We start from the raw sequence: 20,465 nt of genomic DNA on the forward strand, positions 1-20,465 counted from the left end.
TTCATAGCAGCACTATTTACAATAGCCAGGACATGGAAGCAACCTAAGTGTCCATTGCCAGATGAATGGATAAAGAAGATGTGGCACATATATACAATGGAATATTACTCAGCCATAAAAAGAAACGAAATTGAGTTATTTGTAGTGAGGTGGATGGACCTAGAGTCTGTCAAACAGAGTGAAGTAAGTCAGAAAGAAAAACAAATACCATATGCTAACACATATATATGGAATCTTAAAAAAAAATTGTTCTGATGAACCTACGGGCAGGACAGGAATAAAGACGCAGATGTAGAGAATGGACTTGAGGAGTCGGGGAAGGGGAAGGGTAAGCTGGAACGAAGTGAGAGAGTAGCACTGACATATATACACTACCAAATGTAAAATAGCTAGTGGGAAGCAGCTGCATAGCACAGGGAGATCAGCTCAGTGCTTTGTGACCACCTAGAGGGGTGGGATAGGGAGGGTGGGAGGGAGATGCAAGAGGGAGGGGATATGGGGATATAGGTATACGTATAGCTGATTCACTTTGTTATACAACAGAAACTAACACATTGTAAAGCAATTTTACTCCAATAAAGATGTTAAAAAAAAAAAGAAAGAAAGAAAAAGAAAGCTAAGAATGAAGAGTTTCAGTGCCTTTCTGTTTCCTTCAGAGTACCGAGAACCACCCCGTAGCAGGGATGTCTGTTGGTGTCTGTCCCCATCCCGGGGAAAGTGGGAGGCATTCTGAGAGGGATGCTTTCTGAGCAGGTCACTCAGCAGAGTGTCTCCTTCTGGTAGATGTGATGCTCAAACATAAAGACAGCAGGACGCACCAGAAAAGCCATTCACTGCCCTGGATAATAGGTGGCGTTGCATTCAGTAACTAACAAGTAAAAAAGAAGCCAAGACTTCTGGAGCACTTAGTGCTATGCTTGGCTAAACACTGGAGTATTTAATCCTCATGAAGCTTGAGGAGGCAGGTGCTATTCCTTTCATCACTTCCATTTAACTGAAGTGGAAAGTACACAGGGACACTGAGTAATTTTGTAAGGTCACAGAGGTGGTATGTGGCATCACCAGGATTCAACTCAGGCCTGGTGGCATCAGAGCCCATGCACTTACCCACCACACATGCTGGAGAACCAGCAGGGGCGGCCCTCTCACTTCCTGTGTGGTCTTGGGCGTGGTTCTTGGCTTTCCTGGGGCTTCAGTTTTCCATCTGTAACACTAAGGGATTGGGGGACTGGACAAGAGACCGATTCTTTTTTTATAAATTAATTAATTAATTTATTTATTTTGGCTGTGCCGGGTCTTAGTTGCGGCACGCTGGATCTTCATTGCGGCATGCGGGATCTTTTTTTTTCAGTTGTGACATGCGGGCTTCTTAGTCGCAGCATGTGGACTCTTAGTTGCGGTATGCATGCGGGATCTAGTTTCCCGACCAGGGATCAAACTCGGACCCTCTGCATTGGGAGCGCGGAGTCTTACCCACTGACCACCAGGGAAGTCCCAAGAGAGCCATTCTCATAAACTGGGCTCTTACAGATGAGAAAACATCCGGTAAGAGTCTCTAAGATGTGTGGCCCAAAGGATGGGAGTAGCACCCCCAAGAAGGTTCATTCCTACAGGGCTAAAGCCTAGTGAACTGGAGGTCACCCCATCTGTGGGGCCTCAGAGATTTAAAACTTCCGCTTGAAACTAGGTCAGTGATGCCTCTTCCCACCCAATTTCACTTCCTGGCTGGGAAGTGAGTCTTCCACGGAGGACAGGGTCCATAGTGCCTTTGACAGAAGACAGGTCAAGGTGTTGAGGGTAGGAGAGTGGGCACGCTTTGGCCTCAGGAACCAAAGCTGAGGGCCAAAGTCCATCTGACTTCTAGTTACCTTTGCCGAGTTCTAGTTACCTTGCCTGAGTGACCTTGCTGGTGACCTTGAGCAAATTCCCCCTCGCTCTGAGCCTCAGTGGCCTCCTCTGTAAAGTAGAGATAACAGTAGCATCTGCCCCATAGGTGATAATACAAATAACTCTCATAAAACAGTGCCTGGAACACAGTCAGCGCTTAGCAAATGTGAGCTGCCACCCCCGCCATCATCATCATGTCAGAGGACAAAAATAAGTAGATCAGGGCCTTTGTAAGTAAGCATTGCTAATGCCCAGAGTTGTGAGCACAGAGGCCTTGGGGGAGAAGGGTCCTGTATGGTCGGGCCACTTAAGATGGCTGTTCTCTTGCTCTCTGTACATCCCCAGCCTGACCAGTGCCTATGCTTCGCCTATTATCTTACACGCATGACTGACCTTCCTAGGTACTTGGCCCAGGCCCCAGCTAGTGATTGTTCTAGTCAAAGGGGTAGTGAGGGGCGTGCCCTTCTACTGGTTTCCCTGGTGACTAATGAGCCCACCTGATGTCAATTTCCCTGTAACTGGCAATCTCCCCTTACCCCTGGGAGCAAAGACTGCCACCATGGCCTGCCCATCGTCTGCTGCACATGGTGGGGTGTCGCTCCAGGACCCTGCTTCAGACGTGTAAGCTCCCCCATCCATTAAACTATTGATATGTCTGTTGCTGACTCTGGGCTCTTTCTTTGGTCTTGAATCTGGGCAAGCACAGGCCTTGTAGGTCTGTGGGGTGCAACCCAACAAAACCCAAGGAACAGAGAGGGGTGTCTGCAGCTCTGGCCACTGGAGACTGTGGGCCCTGGAGCAGGCTGTCCTTTTGACCTTGAGGGGGACTCTTGGAATTACTTACTGTTCCTTGGGAGAGAGGAGTAAAGGCAAAACAATCACCAGTAGGCACTGGACCCACTGCGTCCAAGTTTGTTGAGAGCAGCAAAACTGTGTATTCAAAATGGGGTCTAGGGGGCTTCCCTGGTGGCACAGTGGTTGGGAATCCGCCTGCCAATGCAGGGGACACGGGTTCGAGCCCTGGTCCGGGAGGATCCCACTTGCCGCGGAGCAACTAAGCCCATGAGCCACAACTACTGAGCCTGAGCGTCTGGAGCCTGTGCTCTGCAACGGGAGAGGCCGCAACAGTGAGAGGCCCGCGCACCGCGATGAAGAGTGGCCCCCGCTCTCCGCAACTGGAGAAAGCCCTCGCACAGAAACGAAGACCCAACACAGCCAAAAATAAATAAGGAAATTAATTTAAAAAAAAAAAAAAAAACGGGATCTAAACTGAGGGGAATGTAAGGCGGATCAGTGGAGGAGAGATGGGATCTGTTATTTTTTGAGGCTTTTCAGACTTTCTCAGCTGGACGCATGCGACACACATTTTGGCTACTCCATCTGATCCCCTGGTGGTGACAGTCAGTTCCTGAATAGAAAAATTTGAAGAGGAAACACTGAAGCTGGAAGAGAAGGTTCTCACCCAAGCCTGGGAGTGTATGATGAGATTTTATTGGCTTATATTTAGATGTTTCTTTTTCCATGCTTTTAGCTTTGTGGAAAACTGTGGGTATGATTTAGCTATCTCTAGGGACCAAATGTAAAAATGTTTTATGAACATCAGAAAAATCGTCCCCCGAAAAATTTCTCTTTGGTGTTAGCAGTTCAAGTAAGGATTCTCCCTCCCCTCCCCATCTCCCTTCTCTCCAGCCCCACGGGAAAAATGAAGTAATCAATTGTCGTCCATTCAAGAAAATAAGCTCTGAGGCGTGCCTTGGTGTTCTGTAAAGCCTTACGGAGAGTGTTTCCAAATTTTCACGTCGGAGGGTCACTGGAGTGGGGGATCCGGGTGAGAAGGAAGCAGTAAAAATGAGGATATTTTTAAGCTCTTGGGCTGTGTAAATAAATAGATGATAAGCTCACAGTTTCAGGACCCAGAAGTACGTACTGTGCCGCATGGCACGCAGGATCTTAGTTCCCCAACCAGGGATTGAACCCGTGTCCACTGCTTTGGAAGCGCCAAGTCTTAATCCCTTGGCCGCCAAGAAAGTCCCTAGAGTATGTATCTGACGTCGTTGTTCTACATCTTCTTGAGACTCTCTACTGGCCTGGAAGGGCTCTGTTTAATCTACAATCAGCTTCCCTGTTACACTGTGGCCACGTGGTTCTGGCATCACCCCGCGGTACCCGGGGAACAACCCCGGATGGGAATCCAAAGTCCTGGGTTTGGGGACTGTCTCAGCTACTCACTAGCTGTGTGACCTTGGGCAAGTCACTTAATGATGCCTGGCACACAGTAGGTGCTTAATGAGTATTGATCAAATGAATAAATAAACAAGTAAACCACCTGTCTGAGCCTCAGTTTCCTCATCTGAGAAATGGGGGAATAATGCCCCCCCCCGACAGGCTGTGATCATGTCAGTAAAATTGTTTCCTAGAAATGCTTCTCAAACGTTCATGCATTTCACCTCAGTCACCTGGGGAGCTGCTCAAATGCAGATTCTGACTCAGTAGATCTGGGGTGGGTGGGCCTGAGTTCTGCATTTCCAGCTGACCCCCAGGGGATGCCTGTGTGGACCACACTTTGAATAGGTAAGTCCAAGACTCTGATGCTCTACAAGTACTAGAGCTTGTTAACATCTCTTCAGCCAATGGGGTCGGGATAGACTCCAAGGATAAACTAACCAATTGTCCCAGTGGGCTCTCGACTGGGGGGTTTCCTGGGACACAGTGCTCTCAGTGTTAGAGCCAGGGAAGTCCCGGGCAAACAAAGTTGGTCACTTCACCAAGATAATGGAAGCAAAAGGGATGCTTCCATCTGAGCTGCTTGTGAACCGGAAAAAAACAAAACAAAACAGAAACAGATGAGCGTATTTGCTAAGGAGAGGAAAACATCCCCTCCTTAGATCAATTAGTCCTTCCACACTCTGATTTCGCAGAGGCCCAGAGAAGTTGGGTGACTTGGTTGACAACACACAACTCCTCAGGGGCAGGGCTGGGGCTGCAGCTCCACCTCCTGACGCCCTGCGGAGCAGCTGGGGGGGCTTTCTCACCAATCCACATGGCCTTCTCCAACACATTCCTCTTTATTTGGCAAACACAGCATGTTTATTTATAAATTGGCTTTTTTGGAGCCTGAAATTTGGCATAGCTGATTTTGGCTATAAGAAGTTCAAATTTTTCCTCTTTTTGTTTTGGTTTGCTTAACCATGTTTTGTGAGCAAAACATGCAAAGTAATAAAAACGACGAGGCTACTAAAGTGGTTCAAATGCAAAGCCTCCAGAAATGTGGCAGTGTCAACTTAGCACATTTATTCTGTATCTCTAGATAGCAGATTAGAAACCCATGAGGTTTACTTCCGGGGACTTACAAACCACGAATAAATAGCTGGAGTCTCTTTCCAGGCTGTTTCTCTTGAGGTGGGACAGGAGTTTGGGAAGAGTACCCCTGGTGGGCAGATTGCTGGAGGCTGTTCCTCTGCTCCTTAGCTCAGGTCCTTAGAGAAGCTGGCAGTCATCAGGACTAAAGTCTGTGCGAGGATTTGTAGAATGTCACTCAAAATCCTTTGCATTTAATTTTGCACACGGCAGAAGTCGTAAATGAACGTTGCCTTTTATTAACACTGAAATCCGTGCAAGGAATTTTCACGCTCAATATGTGAACACATTGCATTTAGAACAGCTAGTGTGCCCTCAGATCCCAGATCCTTCGAATTGTGCTGTAAGTTCAGGTGGCTTTTCTTTGGGGGTGGGGTAGGGTGGAGATGGTGAGAGAGAGAGGCTGATTTTATTTGTGACTCCACCTGGCGTAGGGAGTCTGGGTGTGGCCCCTGATCAGTGTTTCATGCAAATCTCTTATCTGTTCCTGTACCCAGAGAAGAGAGTCTTAGCTCTGCCCACAACGAAATAAGTGATCAGCTCTGGTGGTGAACACTCTTCTTTTCACACAGTGTGGTTGGCTGGCAGCTTTTGCCACTGTCTTAATATAACACAACAAGCTACAGGCTGAGCACAGCTACAAGCCTCATCCAATGTTTTTAGCAATAATCTATCTATCTATCTATAAATATAGATAGATACCTAAATATATACATACAAGAATACACGACACAGGGCAAGCCCTGGCAAAACACACAAATTTTAAAGATTGTTTCCATAGGCCCATGGAGAACCTCTAACAGTGACAAAAGGACATTTTCAACCTCAGGCTCCAGGCTGAGACCTGAAGACCTGAAGAGGCAGTTTCCAGAGTCAGAGGCCAGCTGGGGTGAGTGGGTGCTGATACCTGATTATGGCGGAAGGGAGACGGCCGGTTAGCCAAGCTTGAAAACCCCATCTGCTCTTCCTGGGGCACTTCTAGGTACTGGGGTTGGTGGCTGGGCTTATATGCACTCATGTTCTAGAATCAGAAACCCCAGGGACCTGACTGGACAAATCCACAAATCTAGGGGCAGCTGATTAAAGGGGAACTAAGCTGTGCTCACAGCCTGATCCAGGGGTCTCCTCTCACACTTGGCCTCTGCATTCTTCTTCTTCTTCTCATTTTCTTGTTGGCTCCCTTAAGAGTTCTGGTGTAAAACAGAGCCTCCCTGAGAGCTTCTGATTTCTGGGTACAACACAGACAGCTGTTTCAAGGGGTTGAAGCTTGCTGTCACAGTGATGAGCTTTCATGGACCCATCCACCTCCTCCAGTGGGATCACTGTGAGGATGCCCAAAGGCTCCAGGTAGGGAAGGAAGGACCTGCTGACCACCTGCTCTCCTTGGTAACTGTATCTGCCTGTGGGGTGGAGGGGACCGGAAGTTTGCAAGCTCTCTGCGGTTGATTGTGCACGGCACAGCACAGAAGTACCACTTTGCTGGTTGACCATGAAACCCCTGTCTCCTTCTGGTCACACCGTGCAGGTGAGTCACTCTCTATAGTTACCCAGAGAACCCGCTCTAAACCTTGGAGTAAAACTCCTGGGTCTAAGAGATGCTTGATCTTGTGAGAGATCCTAAGGATATCTGGGAACCAGTGTTAACTCTGCGAGTTGCTGGCTGTTTCTTGGGAGCACTTCGTTTTGGCTTGAGGGACTCTTAACGTCCAGGGACCTCTCTGAGGGACACATCTTTAGTTCTTTTTTGCTGTTAACAAACCAGGCTACCAAACAGCTCCACTACCCTCACCACTGTCATCCCAGGCGCCAGCTAGGCTTGCTCTGACTGGCCCGAGCTAGCTCATGCTTTCTCTCTCTACCTGCAGTGTTACCGGCAGAGACCTCAGGACATCACCGCCCGTTTCTTCACTCTTGTGTGCTTCCCCTCCAGGAATCAGAACAATCGGAAGAGCTCCCATTGGGAAGAAGTGCGCTGGAGTTTGGGAGTGGGATACATGGTGCTGTGCACTGCATTTGGCCACAATGGGGACTGCCCCACTGGCCATTTTAGACACACAAAGGTCATAGATGCTCTGCTGGTCAGGCAAGGGCAAAAATCACCCTCCTGCCAGCCAGCAGTGCTGGGAGCCCAGAGTATTTCAGTGCCTGGCTGTAATTTTCCCATTAAGAGAGTTCTGTTTCAGACCTTTCTGTCCTTCAGAAGCTTGAAAAGAACCCTATTCTCTTTGCTGCATTATCTTTTTACTTTCTCAAATTCTGATACGATTTCTCAAAACCATAGCTATTCCTTGCCTGGTTTATGAAGAATACATGTAGATAGCCGAGGTCCAGCATGTTTCCCACTTTGATTGTTACCATCCTCACCAAGGATAAACCATGAAACATCTGGAAAACCTTCAGCCCAGTGTTTGGACGTGCCTGGTTATTTGCAGACTCCCTACCCCCACCTCAGGAGGCCTTGTGTTTAAACTAACTTCTTTCTTCGGCAGCATCCCGGTGACATGCATAAAAGGATGTGACCAAGTGGAGACTGTGATTTAATATTTATTTGCTGATGATGTTTTTCACTTTGAATGGGGGTGAACTATATGTTTTCACTTGAAATGCTCTTCAGAAGCAACCCCAACTCATCCCTGGGACAGAACTCCCTTAAAACCAGGTTAAGTTCGGAAGCCTAAACTCTCTGCCCCAAGAACTTCCGGCAGAGCTGGGGAGATGCAAGCAACTTTCCAGGTCAAGGTCTTACGCATAAAGTCCCTCTCTCCCACACCAGCTTCCTCTGTCCCAATCCTTCTGGAGGCTTTGCTTTTCAACAGAATCCAACTGAAGTTCCCTGCTGGGTATGTTTCAAGAAGCCCTCTCTCCACCTTGTTTCTCTTTAATGGCTATAAAATTCCAGCTCAGAGGAGGAAAAATAGTAATCAGGCAGGCCCTGCCTTTGGAGGTACTTACTGGCACTGACAGAAGACCAGGCCAGTGAATACAGTGGACACGAAACGTGCCATTGGAATGAAGAGCCCGCAGGGTAGACGTGGCCATGCACAGCACAGCTCGCCAGGCCCAGGCTGGGCCGCAGTTGGATAAAGCCCGCAACACGGGCAACACACATGTTTGTTGCAGAAGTACTGGTTCTCAGCAGAAAGGTCAAGCTTGGGTAGTGAAGCCTAAAAATACAATCTTCCCACAAGTTCTTTCTTCTCTCATTTGGCTTTCTTCTGATGCCAGCATGCCAGTCAGTGGCTTGCCAAAAGGGCTGGGAGCAGCCAAAGCTGTGTTTTAACAGATGGACAGAACTCCTTCTTCAGACTTCCAGAGCACAGAAGCTGGGGCAAAATATGCTGAATCCATAGCCTTGAGGACCAGCTCTTGAGTCTATGGACCCTGGAATACAGCAGCCCCAATCTAGAGCTGGGTTCTCTTGTGTCATATGCAGGGGCGCTAGGTGACCGGAGCAGGGCATCTGGCCGTCTCCAGGTGGGAGGGGACCTCTGAGGCAGCTACAGAGTAGACCATTGAGAGACTCAGAAGGGGAGACCCCTGGCGTCAAAACAGGATGAAATTAGGTTATTGCTCCTTAAAAATTCAACGTGGTTGCTTCTCTGCCTCTTGCTTCAATATTTGGGATGTGATGGCCAAAGTATAGCTCTGGCACCGCAGACCATGGGCTCATCTTCCCAGCCAGGGTGTGTTCAGAGGAGGCCAAGGAAAGTCACTTCTCTGCTTTGCTTTGACTCATGTTTTCCGAGGTCCCCGGGTCTTCCTTCCAAGGGAGACCTGGCGCTCTCAGCACTGCTCGGCCTCCACGAAGCCCTCCTTCTCGTGGCCTGAGGGCTCAACTTCTGTGTAGGTGGAGTGGTTGAGGTGGTTGCGGAACTTCATGGCCGGCCAGTGGCGAGGTCTCCGCTGCGGGGACACAGACGCGGAGTCAGCGGGCGCAATCCCACCCCCCGGGACCCTCCCCACCCTCTCCCCCTCCCCCCGGCGGACGGCTCTGAGCACTTTCCAAAGGTGTTGGGGGAGGGTGAAGTTTAGGGCCCTCTCCCCCAGAAGGCTCCCGGCTGTGATCCTTCGCCCCCGGGGAAACCTGCTGGGAGCCCCAGGAGTTGGGAAGGAGGAGGTCATTTTATTCCTCGCCGCGTGGACTGCAGGACGCAAGGTGAAAAGCTCAGCAGCACACTGAGTAGAGTCCTGAGACTGTGGAAAGTGAGGGAGCGGGTAAGGGATGGAACGATCTGGGAGGCTCTGGAAACGCTAAGATAACCCTCCAGACAGTACAGGTCCTGCATCAGAGCTGGGGAGCTGAAGAAAATGCAGATTCCCAGGCCTGCATCCGACCTCTGGTCAGCACCCCTGTGGCTGGGGATCTGCAGGTTCCCCGGGTGAAACAAGGGTGGCCTTAGCCTCAGTAGGTCTTAATCTTAACCTAAGAATGACTGGTTAGAACTATAAGAAACAGGGGGCATCTAAACAGAGAGGAGGGAACGACCTAGGCCTCTGGGTGACGAGGTCGGGGGCTTGTGACCCATGTGGAGGACTGCAGTCCCAGAGGCCCCATCACTGTAGGATTCAGAGAGCTGGTCAGATGCCGAGAGTTGGGGGCTGGGGCAGAGGCTGCTGAGCTCTGTGGCCCAGAGTGAAGGGGCCCAGGCCTTACTTCCCATGCTGCACCTCAGGCTGGCTCTTCTGAATCCTGAGATGTTCCAAACTGCAGCATCCTCAACAAAAGCTCCCAGACAGAGCAACTCTTATGATTACTATGGCCTGTCAAATCTAATTGAAAATCCCACACAGCAGGCCAAGAGGCAGAGACCTCAGTTCCATTATGGCTTTGAATAAGCACCAGGCCTGGAATTTGGGTGTGAGAGACCATAAATCATTAGGGATGGTTACACAACACTCAAGGGGCATGTGAGGCATTTTTGGCCTCTTTCTTTCCTCTGGGGACTGTTCCGATTTCACAAATGGGAGCTCAAAACCAGAGGCTGTTCAACAGGACAAGAGGGCCGGAGGAGTCCTGAGGGGTCAAGCCCTGGGGGGTTAGGGACTCAGAGGGTGCCCGCCAGTGCAAGCTGTGCCTGGATGGAGTCGATGAAGTCCCTCAGGTGGAAACAGGAGGCTGGCATGTGGCGGGTGAGGGATGAGATGGGGAGAGGCAGGTACTGAAAGGCTGGGGAAACAACTGATGCAGATGCAGACGCCAGAGAGGCGGCCCAATCCTGCACTGACCTCGATGAAGAAGAGCGCAGCGTTGGAGGTGGGGTGGCCATTGATATAGATCCCGGCCAGGATGATGGCCGCCAAGAGGAGGATGGCCAGCACGATGCCCACGATGGTGCCCAGGTGCAAGGGGGAGCCCTTTGTCTTGGGCGAGAGGTTGTTCTGAAGGCCTGTGGAGAGACCATTAGGTCAGGGGAGCAAGGAAGGTGGGGTCATGGGGTCCTGGGTTCTGACAAAGTCCCAGAGATGAAAGCCGACTGAACCTTCAGGTCTACTTATCAAATACATGAAAAGGTGGAGTCGGTGGAACCATTATGAGTATGACATTAACTTTGTTCTTAGCACGGTTCAGGTGGTTTTCCAACATCACTTAAAAGTTGCCCAAATGTCTACTAAGGATCATAAAAGTTCTCTCCAGTACCCATCCCATATAAGTTCTTTTAAGGAATTCACAAAGGGCATGTGATGGCTAAGAGTTGGGATCTGGAGTCTGGCTGCCTGGATTCAAATCCAGGCTCTGCTACTTATGAGCTGTGTGACCTTGGGCAAATTATTTAACTTCTCTGTGTCTCGGTTGTCGTTTCTGTAGCACAAGGATAATAACGTTAAGTACCTGGTAGGGTTATTGAGAGGGTGAAAATGAGATAATTCATGTCAACTGCTGAGGATCACGGCTGGTATCTTGGACAACTTTACTAAGTGTTAGCTATTATGATAGTAAAATGACCACATTTTTATCTGTCACTGCCCACTACCAGATTGTGACCTCCTGTAGGGCAAGGACAGTGTCTTATCCATCTCTGTGCTTTCAACTCTTAGAAAAAATGGCAGACCCATCAGAGGAACTCAATAAAAGAAATGAACTAGACACTCTGAGGGCTAATAAACCAGCAGACACTCTTTGAGAACATTCCAAGCATTTGAAATACATTCCCCAGGAGAAGACTGGGTATTTTCCATAGACTATCGAGCTAGAAGCTCATCCAGTCCAACCCCTTTCTCGTACGGCTGAAGGAATGGAAATGCAGAGAGATGAAGTGATTTGTCCAAGGACACAGTTAGTGCCAGCCACCAAGAAACCTAGCTCCCTGATATTACCTGGGGTGGGCTTTTGCTCCTTCTCCCTACCCTAAAAGGATGTGGAGATCACGACATAGAGAAGACAGATGAGCATGTAAGCAACACAAATATTGAATCCATTTTACATCGCTGGTGGGTGGAATGGGAGTCAACAGGGGGTAGAGATTTTTAATAAGATGTTGTGTGCATCCAAAATCATTATGTTCCCTATCCCCTTTTCTCTGTCAGCAAAAAAAAACCCAGGAGAGAAACTATCCTGGGGCACTCCTGTGCGTGGTTCATGCCTCTATCTGCCAAGAGCTGGGGGAGCTGTGATGACACGCCCCAAACTGGCCTCTCCTGAGCTGGCCATCAGACCTCTGCCTTCAGTGACCCTATGATCTGAGGGGCAGAGCTTGGGCTGATGAGCACATGGTGCAGAGTAAGGGGAACGTGGTCCAGGGCCCCCTGCTTCCCCCCAGCCCAACAGACACACGTGTACACTCACACCCACAGCCCACAGAGCAGCAATAGTTCCGTCTCCAGTGGGAGACCCCATCAAGATGTGCTGCATTAATAGTCCTTCCTCTCCTGCTGGAGCCCAGGTAACAGTCTCCCAGCCCCTGGGGCTGGAAGGCTCTTCCATCTCCCCTTTGTGGTAGTTGCAGCAAGGGCTTGAGCTGGCTCTGGGCAAAGGGCAGGGGAGGTGGGGTCACCCCATGTCCCCAGAGAGGAGGTTATCCCCCCAGGGAGTCCTGGGGAAAGGGGACCCCACCTTCTGGCGCCCTGTAAAAATTGTGGTGGGCAACGTTTATATACTCTCTGCCAAGCCAGGTTGGGAATCAAATGCCACTTGAGTGAGAGAAGCTGCTCTCCACCCCTCATTGGCTGGGAGGCCCCTGGGGACAGAAGCCAGGGCCACAGGCCCACACAGCCATGCCTGCCCTAGCTTAGCCCTCACTTCTTCCTCTCACTCCTATCAGGGAAGCGGATACTCAAGGGCACAGAGGACTGGAGAAGAACCACAGGAGGTTCCTGGCTGAGATGAGAAATGTCTAGATGTCAATTTGCTCCTTCAGTCTAGGGGGTCTGTTCCCAGAAGGCCCCTGCCTTCCCACCCAGCAGGAAGTCTGGGAAGCTCAGGCTGCTGTTGTTTCCCCCTCCCCCACTCAGAGTAAAAGCAAAGAGGCCAGGTGACGGCTGCACCCTCTTCCGGGTTGGGTCCAAGAGGCAGTGGTGTGATGAAGAGGGGCAGGCAGTTCTGTACTCACCCTCTTCTTCTGCATAGGGATTCAACTTGGTGTCATCTTCAAAGGGAAAGGAGAGAAGGCACAAGATTAGTGGAATCATGATGGCCTCTGTCACTAGGTCTGGATGAGACTTTAGGGAGGTTCAAGTCCAACCCTTCATTTTGAAGGCTGGGGAACTGAAGCACAGAGAGGGGAGGTGACTTGCTCAAAGTCACACAGCAGTGTAAAGGTAGAAGGCCACAGACAAGCCAACTTTTCATAGTGTTCATCCATTCAACAAATATTTACTGAGTGTTTACTAGGAGTTGACTCCGACTGGGGGCCTCCCCCAGACAAAGGGAGTCAAGAAGGAGTGATGAGCTATGGGGCTGGGAGAAAGGGTCCCAGACAGAGGAGAGAGCGGGGGAAAAGGCTGGAGTCAGCAAGAACTTGGCCATTTGAGACAAAAAAAGCAGTTCAGTGCAGCTGGAGGGTAGGGAGGATGTGAATGAAGGGTGGTGAGAGTGAAGTGGGGGGTGGGGGGATCAGCTGTCCGGAAAGCCAAGTTGAGGGCCTAAGGGGCAGTCTCCTAAGGGGCAGCAGGAAGCTGAGGAAGGATTTGAGGAGAGATGTGTGTGTCACAAGATCGAATCTGCTTGGAGACTTCCCAGGGTACAACACATTCCGTCTACACCTCAAGGAGTGTATCTTGCAGCCTCCTAAATAAGTTCCAATGGCTGACCCTTCCTGTGGTTCTTCCCCACAGATTCCTATGGGGAAAGGACAGCAAGAATTCCATGTCAGGAGAATGTTCTAGATCACTGGAGATTACTGCTTCAAGCATCAGAACGTTAAACCAGCAGAACCTTCCACAATGTAGGGCCTGCAACATGCACTTCGTTCCTCCTTCCCTTCTAGCACCTCCACCATCCTCCTCATTTTAAAGGCTTTCACCGGCTCCCCTTTGTTCACAGATGTTCAAGGCCCTTCTCAGTGTGTCCCAGTCTTCTTTTCTCCTGCCACTGGCCACAACTCAACAGCATGTCAGTGTCTGTGACAAGCTACCCAAGGCTCTCCAGACCTTGGAGCCCTCTCAGATCTCTGAGCTGCTGCATATACTGTTCCTCCTGCAGGGGATGCCCTTCCTCCCCTTCTCTTTCAAAAGTCCCACCCCTGAAATGCCCCCTGCAGGGCTGGGGCTAGGGTGATACATGTGACACAGGGTCTGATCCTGTCTTTTTAGAATTTTTTGAAAGTTTGTTTATTATGGAATTTTTGGCATTAATTTTGATTTTTACAAATATTGCAAGAAAAGATTATTATCTTAATTATTGTTTTGTTTTTTTTTTTGTGCCTCCTTAAACTTGATACCTGCACTGAGTGCCTCACTTGCCTCACCCTAGTCCTGGTCCAGGCCTGTCACTTCCCGGAGGACAGATGGGTGTGTCCTCCCCTGTGTCCCATTGCATTTGGTATCTGTTTCTGTGGCATCTTGGGTCCCACTGATTCCATAGACTGTGAGCCTCTCAATACCCAGCTATTTACACTCCCAGTGCCTGGACGTGGCATCCTGCTCTGCTATACATTTCCAATAAATCTTCAAACATCAAAAAATCACATTAGATAATGAAAGAATAAACCATAAGAAAATTTGTAAATGGTCCCTCATAGAGGAAAGAGGGAATAGGGCAGAGGGGAGAAAACTAGAAACTAATCTTCTTTGAATATAGCTACTTTTGTAGATTTGACTTTGGAACGATGTTATCATTTAACTGTTACATAATTTATAAAAAAGTTAAATTTAAAAAGCACCCCTCGGGACTTCCCTGGTGGCTCAGTGGTTAAGAATCCGCCTGCCAATTCAGGGGACACGGGTTCGAGCCCTGGTCTGGGAAGATCCCACATGCCATGGAGCAATTAACCCTGTGAGCCACAACTACTGAGCCTGCGCTCTAGAGCCCACGAGCCCACGTGCCACAGCTACTGAAGACGGCGCGCCTAGGGCCCATGCTCTGCAACAAGAGACGCCATCACAATGAGAAGCCCACGCACAGCAACGAAGAGTAGCCCCTGCTCACTGCAACTAGACAAAGCCTGCACACAGCAGCAAAGACCCAACGCAGCCAAAAATAAAGAAATAATTTTTTAAAAAATAATAATAATAAAATAAAATAATAAAAAGCACCCCTAAAAATTCAAAGTAAAACAAAACAAATAGAGAGTTGTAGGCATATAATAGAAAGATACGTTCTCTTCAGGAATTTCAGTACACAAGGTATTTATGTATGCCTCTGAGTCTATTTCGTTACTACAAGTTGAAATGAATTGGTTACTCAGCACTAACCAAAGTAACCCTAAACATCATTGGACAAATTAACTTGATTGGAATCAACTTGTTTTGAATCTAGACCATTGGAAATCCATCGTAGCCAGTCCACATCTACCCTTGGCAGACAAAAGGACACCTACAGCCAGTCCCTCCCACAAGGTGACTGAAGGTGACCATGCTGTGCCCGCAGCAGCTTTTCTCCCACTCACCCAGGGCTGGTTACCACCTGCCACCTTGTTGGGGGTCCACAGGATGCAAACTGATTCCCTCATTAATGGACTGTGGCCCAGGCCCATGAAAACTCACAGAGAGAAGAAATGTATGTGACGTCTAGTGAATGAGTGGTCATTTTCTGTAGTTAGTGGTCACTTCTGGCTGCTACTAACGTGTTCTGTTCAGCTGCTCATCAGATGAGCCCTTATGTTGCACACAGTTATTCTGGGTCAGCGCCTGTCTGTCCTTATAATAAAATGCATGGGCTTTGTGGCAGCTGCTTGCCACTCTGAGGTCATTCTGGTACACTTAAGTGGGCAGCATTTAAGCAAGTGAACAACTCTTAAAATCCAGCCCCCATACCTCCTGCTCCCCTGGTCCTCTCCGCTCCTCTGGCTGGCTGGTGACAGAGGGCTCCACACACCCTCCAGCAGCTGCTCTCACTAACTTCTCTGCTCTCCACCTCTGCTCTGGCCAGGTGGGTCCCCCTGGCTGAAGTGCTGTATCCCCTTCATTCACAACATCTGGACCCCGAGATATACTCTGCCTCCAGTAAGTCTCCCTGTGTGGGCTATAATTGCACAGGCAGGGAGTGACCCAAACCTGTCCCTCCAGACACCTTGAGAGTTTGGGGTGGGAGGAAGTCTTTATCAATTTTTCTTTTCTTTCTTTCTTTTTTTTTTTTTGGCTGCACCACGTGGCTTGCAGGATCTTAGTTCCCTGATAGGGATCGAACCTGTCCCCTTCAGTGGAAGTGTGGAGTCTTAACCACTGGACCACCAGGGAAGTCCCCCCAATTTTTTTCTTATAGAGGTAACCTAACAATCTCTACCACCCCCTCCAGGGCTGGAAGGACATATGTTTTTCTTTTGGGGACTATTACACAGCAAACAGAAATGACACATTCCTGGGCTGATAGAAGACACACACATGATAAAACTGATAAGCAGAACACGCTGCCTCTATGTAGGGACAGATCATCAGGGCAAAAACCCGGGAGAAATGGAGAATACTTCCAAGTCAGGATTTGAATCCAGCCCCCAGATGCCACGCACTGGGCTCTCCACGCCCACACAGCCATCCTTCTGGCCTCAGGCACTGTGCCTCATGCAGAGGTAAACCTCTGAGGGAAAGGCTGGGTTCTGACCTGGAGGACGGGGTGTGCAGCCCCCAGCCCAGCTCTGGGCTCAGACTGTGCCCTCAGTAGCACATAGGGTTAACTCAGGAGTGACTGGCCAGGGGTTTTTCGTTTTAAGTAGAGTTTCCTTTAACTGGAAGGTCACCCCTGGACTCACTTATTAACTCCCTGAGGGCAAGATCTCCTCCTGCTCTTTTTTCATTTGATTTATTGAATCTCCCTCAGCTCTAGCCCAGTCTCTGCTCTCAATACCTGAGCTTTAACCAGTTCCTTGTTATTCCTGGGCAACTTCAGAGTGTTGGGACCCGTCTGAATCTGCCCACTTCTTCACCCTTCCCTATTTTTCCACCCATTGAATCCATGAAGACCCTTTTCTATTTTTTTTCAGCACTGAGAAAGGCAGTGGGGTCAAGGGGCAAGATTGCTGCTTTTGGAGCTAGATGAGACCTGACTCCACCTCTTCCTGGCTGTGTGACCTTGGGCAAGCCATCAACCTCTCTGAGCCATACTGTCTCCTCTGTAAAATGGGGATCAAACAGCATCAACGTACAGGATTGTTAGGAAGACTAAGTGAATATTAATGGGTACACAATGTTACCACCCTACGTGGCACATGGTCAGTCCCCTTAAATATTTGCTCTTTCTATCAACTGTTCACTTCCCTCCAGCCAGTTCCATGGGTTCCTGCTCTCCAGTGCTCTAGGCTGCATTTAAAAAGTCAGGGGGGCACCACGAAAAGAACATTCCACCACTGAGCAAACTACTTTGCTCCTTATGAGCCCATTTCCTTGTCTATAAAATGGGATTGTGGATGAATAATGTTTAAAAATATTAACTTTTTTCTCCTTTCCTGCTTTCCATTTGCCCCTTTCAAACAGGTAATCTCACTCAGGGGAAGTGGTAAGAGCCCATAAGACTTTCAGTCTTAGACTTAGGGCAAGGGGCTAAAACCTAGATGCCACGTATTGAAAAAGGATGAGGGAGGAATTTCTCAGAGATAGCCAAAGAATCCGAGGAGCCTGCACGGGGTTCCCCACAGGGTGGCTGGACCTCTAGCAGCTTCAATAAGACCTCAGGCCTGGGTGAAACGGAGCAGGACCCTACGGTCCTTGCCCCCCATGTCCTCAGCCTACCTTTTGTCTGTGGAAAAACTTTAGCCAAAGAGTAAGTTTGATCAGAGATGTGAGAAGATGCAGAAACAAGGGAAAATAGTCCAATAAGACTGAATAATAATAGTCTAGGCATTAAGCATAGTCAAGGACCTTTAGTTCCTCTTCAAGGGCTATAGATAATATTCTGAGCCATATCATTTGAGCTGTCTTATAGATACTGAAACCCCCATCAGGTGGAAGAAGTTAACTACATGATGACCAGACTGTAGCCATGACGTAAGCTGCCACAATTCTGAGAACTGGCCTCAAGGAAATGGGAAGAAACGGACCGTGGAACTAAAGGCTGTGTTAGATAGCTAGTCAAACGTAAGTGGGTCCCGCCCCATCCGGGATGGGGTCATCTTTCCCTCCCCACCTGGACACTGGTGACCAGAACATGCCCAGAGATCCTCCCTTTTTGTGGTTAAGGAACGCTAAGTTTCCAGCCTTATCAGGACCAAGCAAGATATTGAAAACCCAACAGGGTTTTCCGAACCACCAGCACCGGTTGGTGCAGGTGCACCCAGACCTAAGAGGTGACTCAGACTAACCTGGGGTTCATTATGCGCTATTTATAATAAATTAGCATTGTGGTTCCCCACCCCCACCCCCATTTCCGATTGGGTGCTTATGGGTAAGTGCCTGCATACAAGGAGAAAAGTTATATAACCTAAAGCTGTCCATCAACTTGTCAATCCAGTGATGCAGGACACAGGGAGGGACTTCCCATGATTTTGAAAAACCCAACCCTACCCTCTCCGCGGGGCTGCTTCTGGTGCCTCGACAGCTCACTGCCCTCCTTTCTTGAGGGTGTACTTTTGCTTTGCTTAATAAAACTCCTGCTCCTTAAAACTACTCTATGTCTCTCAGTTGAATTCTTTCCCTCGAGAGGACAAGAACCCAGGAGTCACCGTTCCACCGGTAACATGGGGATGGCAGAGAAGACCCCAGGGACAACCAGGCCTGAAGAAGCAGAGACGGATCGGCAGCAACCCAAGATGGTCAGAGCTGCCCCACCCTACCCTCTGCCCACTGGATGGCACAGGACTGGGTAGCCAAGCCCCAGGACAGCAGGGGTGGAACTCCCCACCAGGCCAGCTCGGCGAGGGGTGGGAGCCAGAGGGGGAGTCAGAAAAATTAGGCAATCTTTCCCTGACGTCTGAGTGTGTGGACTGAGTTCATACCTGCTACAGGGCTGCTAAGACCGCACAGGTTCTCTAAGGATCACTATTAAGATGAACCGAGATATTATTATATAAAATACCTGGCAGTGTGCTGGGACAGTAATCGTTCCCCTCGCCACAGTGAATTCCGTCCCACAGCCCTGATACGGGCGTGGAGTCTACTCGCTCTAAACCTGGCTTCTGCCACTCTTGGAGCCTCAGGTGTGAAAGGATGGAGCAACCCTATTCCCTGAGATAATCCCCATCAGGGGCAGTTGATGCTCCAGGGCGGTGGTTCCTCCGCACCCTTACCTTCCGTGGTGAGGCTGTCGACGAAGAGGGAAGAGGAGGTGGTGGTGAGGTCTCCGTCAAAGGGGCTGAAGGAGCTGTCGGGGGAGGACGAGAAGGAGTCCTCGTCCCGGAAGTCCTCACACGTCCTGCCCTCTGCCTGCAAGAGAGACCCGGTGCTGCCCTGGACAGAGGCCTCGCCGGCGGCCAAGCTGCACACAGGAGGATCGTGGGGCGCCTGCATCCCTCAGCGGCCAGAAGATTTAAGATTCCGGTGCGTGGCCCAAGCATGGTAATCTAACCAAAGCTGGGCTCTGAATACATTGAAGCTTTCCACTTTATCCTGAAAGCATCTTATCTTACAGGGCAATTTATCTGTCAGCTGCTTCGAATCCTTCCTGAAAGAAGGAGCTGAGATGCCAATCTTAAATAAAGCAAATCTGTACGTTCACCAACAGCCAACGTCAGAAGTAGGCTTCTGGATGGACAAAGTTTTTTTTTTTAAGGCCAGAAACAGCTCACCCGGCCTTATTGATAAAACAGATGGTGGTGAGCACATAGCAGTAATTCTGGGGGTTCGCATTTAAATGCTGGGCCTGGCACCTTCACCATCTCACCAGCTGTGAGCTGCAGGCCAAATCACTAAACCTCTCTGAGCCTCAGTTTCCCGCTCCGGTCAGTGGGGGCACTGGCCCCCAGCTCCCGAGAACCGTATTAGGATTAAATCAGAGCAAGTGCAGGGCAGCACGCGGTGAAGTGCTGGGCGCATGTGCTGTGCTTGCACTGCAATGGAGGGAGGAAGGGAGGGGGCAAGGATGCATGGATGAAAGGGTCTGTGTCAGTATAAGGTGTGAGAATTGGATGCTCCCCACCCAGAGTCAAAGTGTTGAGCATTCTGGAAAATTCCAGCAGTGAAAGGGAACCTGCATGGGATTCTAAATGGGAGGTGCCAGGAACAACACCCCTCGTTCCCAGAACCACTGCCTTCCTCAAATGCCGGAGGGCTGGAGCCGGGTAGTCGCCTTTTGAACATCACCAGGTGCACAGCCTCCCAGAGGATCCCGCTGTGGCGAAGGCCACGCCCAGCGTACCCTCTGTAAGGACCAAAAGAGCCCCTGGAGAGCTGCCGCTCCAGGCCAAGTCACCAGAAGTGCTTGTCTCAGGGACCCATCGAGCCCTCAGAAACCTCCCATGTGGGTCTAATTGGCTCAGAGCAGACAGGGAGACAAGCCCCAGGTGGAGGGGAGAATTTCACCAAGAGCCAGAGATGCCTTGAGAAGAGCTACCCAAGCTAGTAGCCCTGCTCCTCCCCACACCTGGCTCACTTAAGCCTCTCACCTCCTGGGCACAGCCGTAGGACAGCCACTCCTGGCGGTAGCGGTCAAAGCCACTGGAGCATCTGCAGGGGGAACCAAAAGGCCAGAGGTGTGATGG

The 20,465-nt window shown here is 49.8% G+C and overlaps 1 protein-coding gene across 2 annotated transcripts in view; it reads right to left on the bottom strand.

The window, feature by feature from the left end:
* Positions 1–20,465, bottom strand: part of PLXDC1 (plexin domain containing 1) — a 75,800-nt gene continuing 55,335 nt past the window's right edge. For both annotated transcript variants that reach the window (XM_082442374.1, XM_082442373.1), the window contains exons 10-14: positions 20,370–20,430; positions 19,056–19,191; positions 12,792–12,827; positions 10,471–10,631; positions 1–9,147 (exon numbers count right to left, since the gene is read on the bottom strand). In XM_082442374.1, the coding sequence (XP_082298500.1) occupies positions 9,028–9,147; positions 10,471–10,631; positions 12,792–12,827; positions 19,056–19,191; positions 20,370–20,430 (514 nt within the window). In that variant the 3' untranslated portion in view covers positions 1–9,027. The remainder of the gene's footprint in view (positions 9,148–10,470; positions 10,632–12,791; positions 12,828–19,055; positions 19,192–20,369; positions 20,431–20,465) is intronic.

The sequence above is a fragment of the Balaenoptera physalus genome, assembly GCF_965194825.1.
Source record: "Balaenoptera physalus genome assembly, chromosome: 20".
Classification (NCBI taxonomy): Eukaryota; Metazoa; Chordata; class Mammalia; order Artiodactyla; family Balaenopteridae; genus Balaenoptera; species Balaenoptera physalus.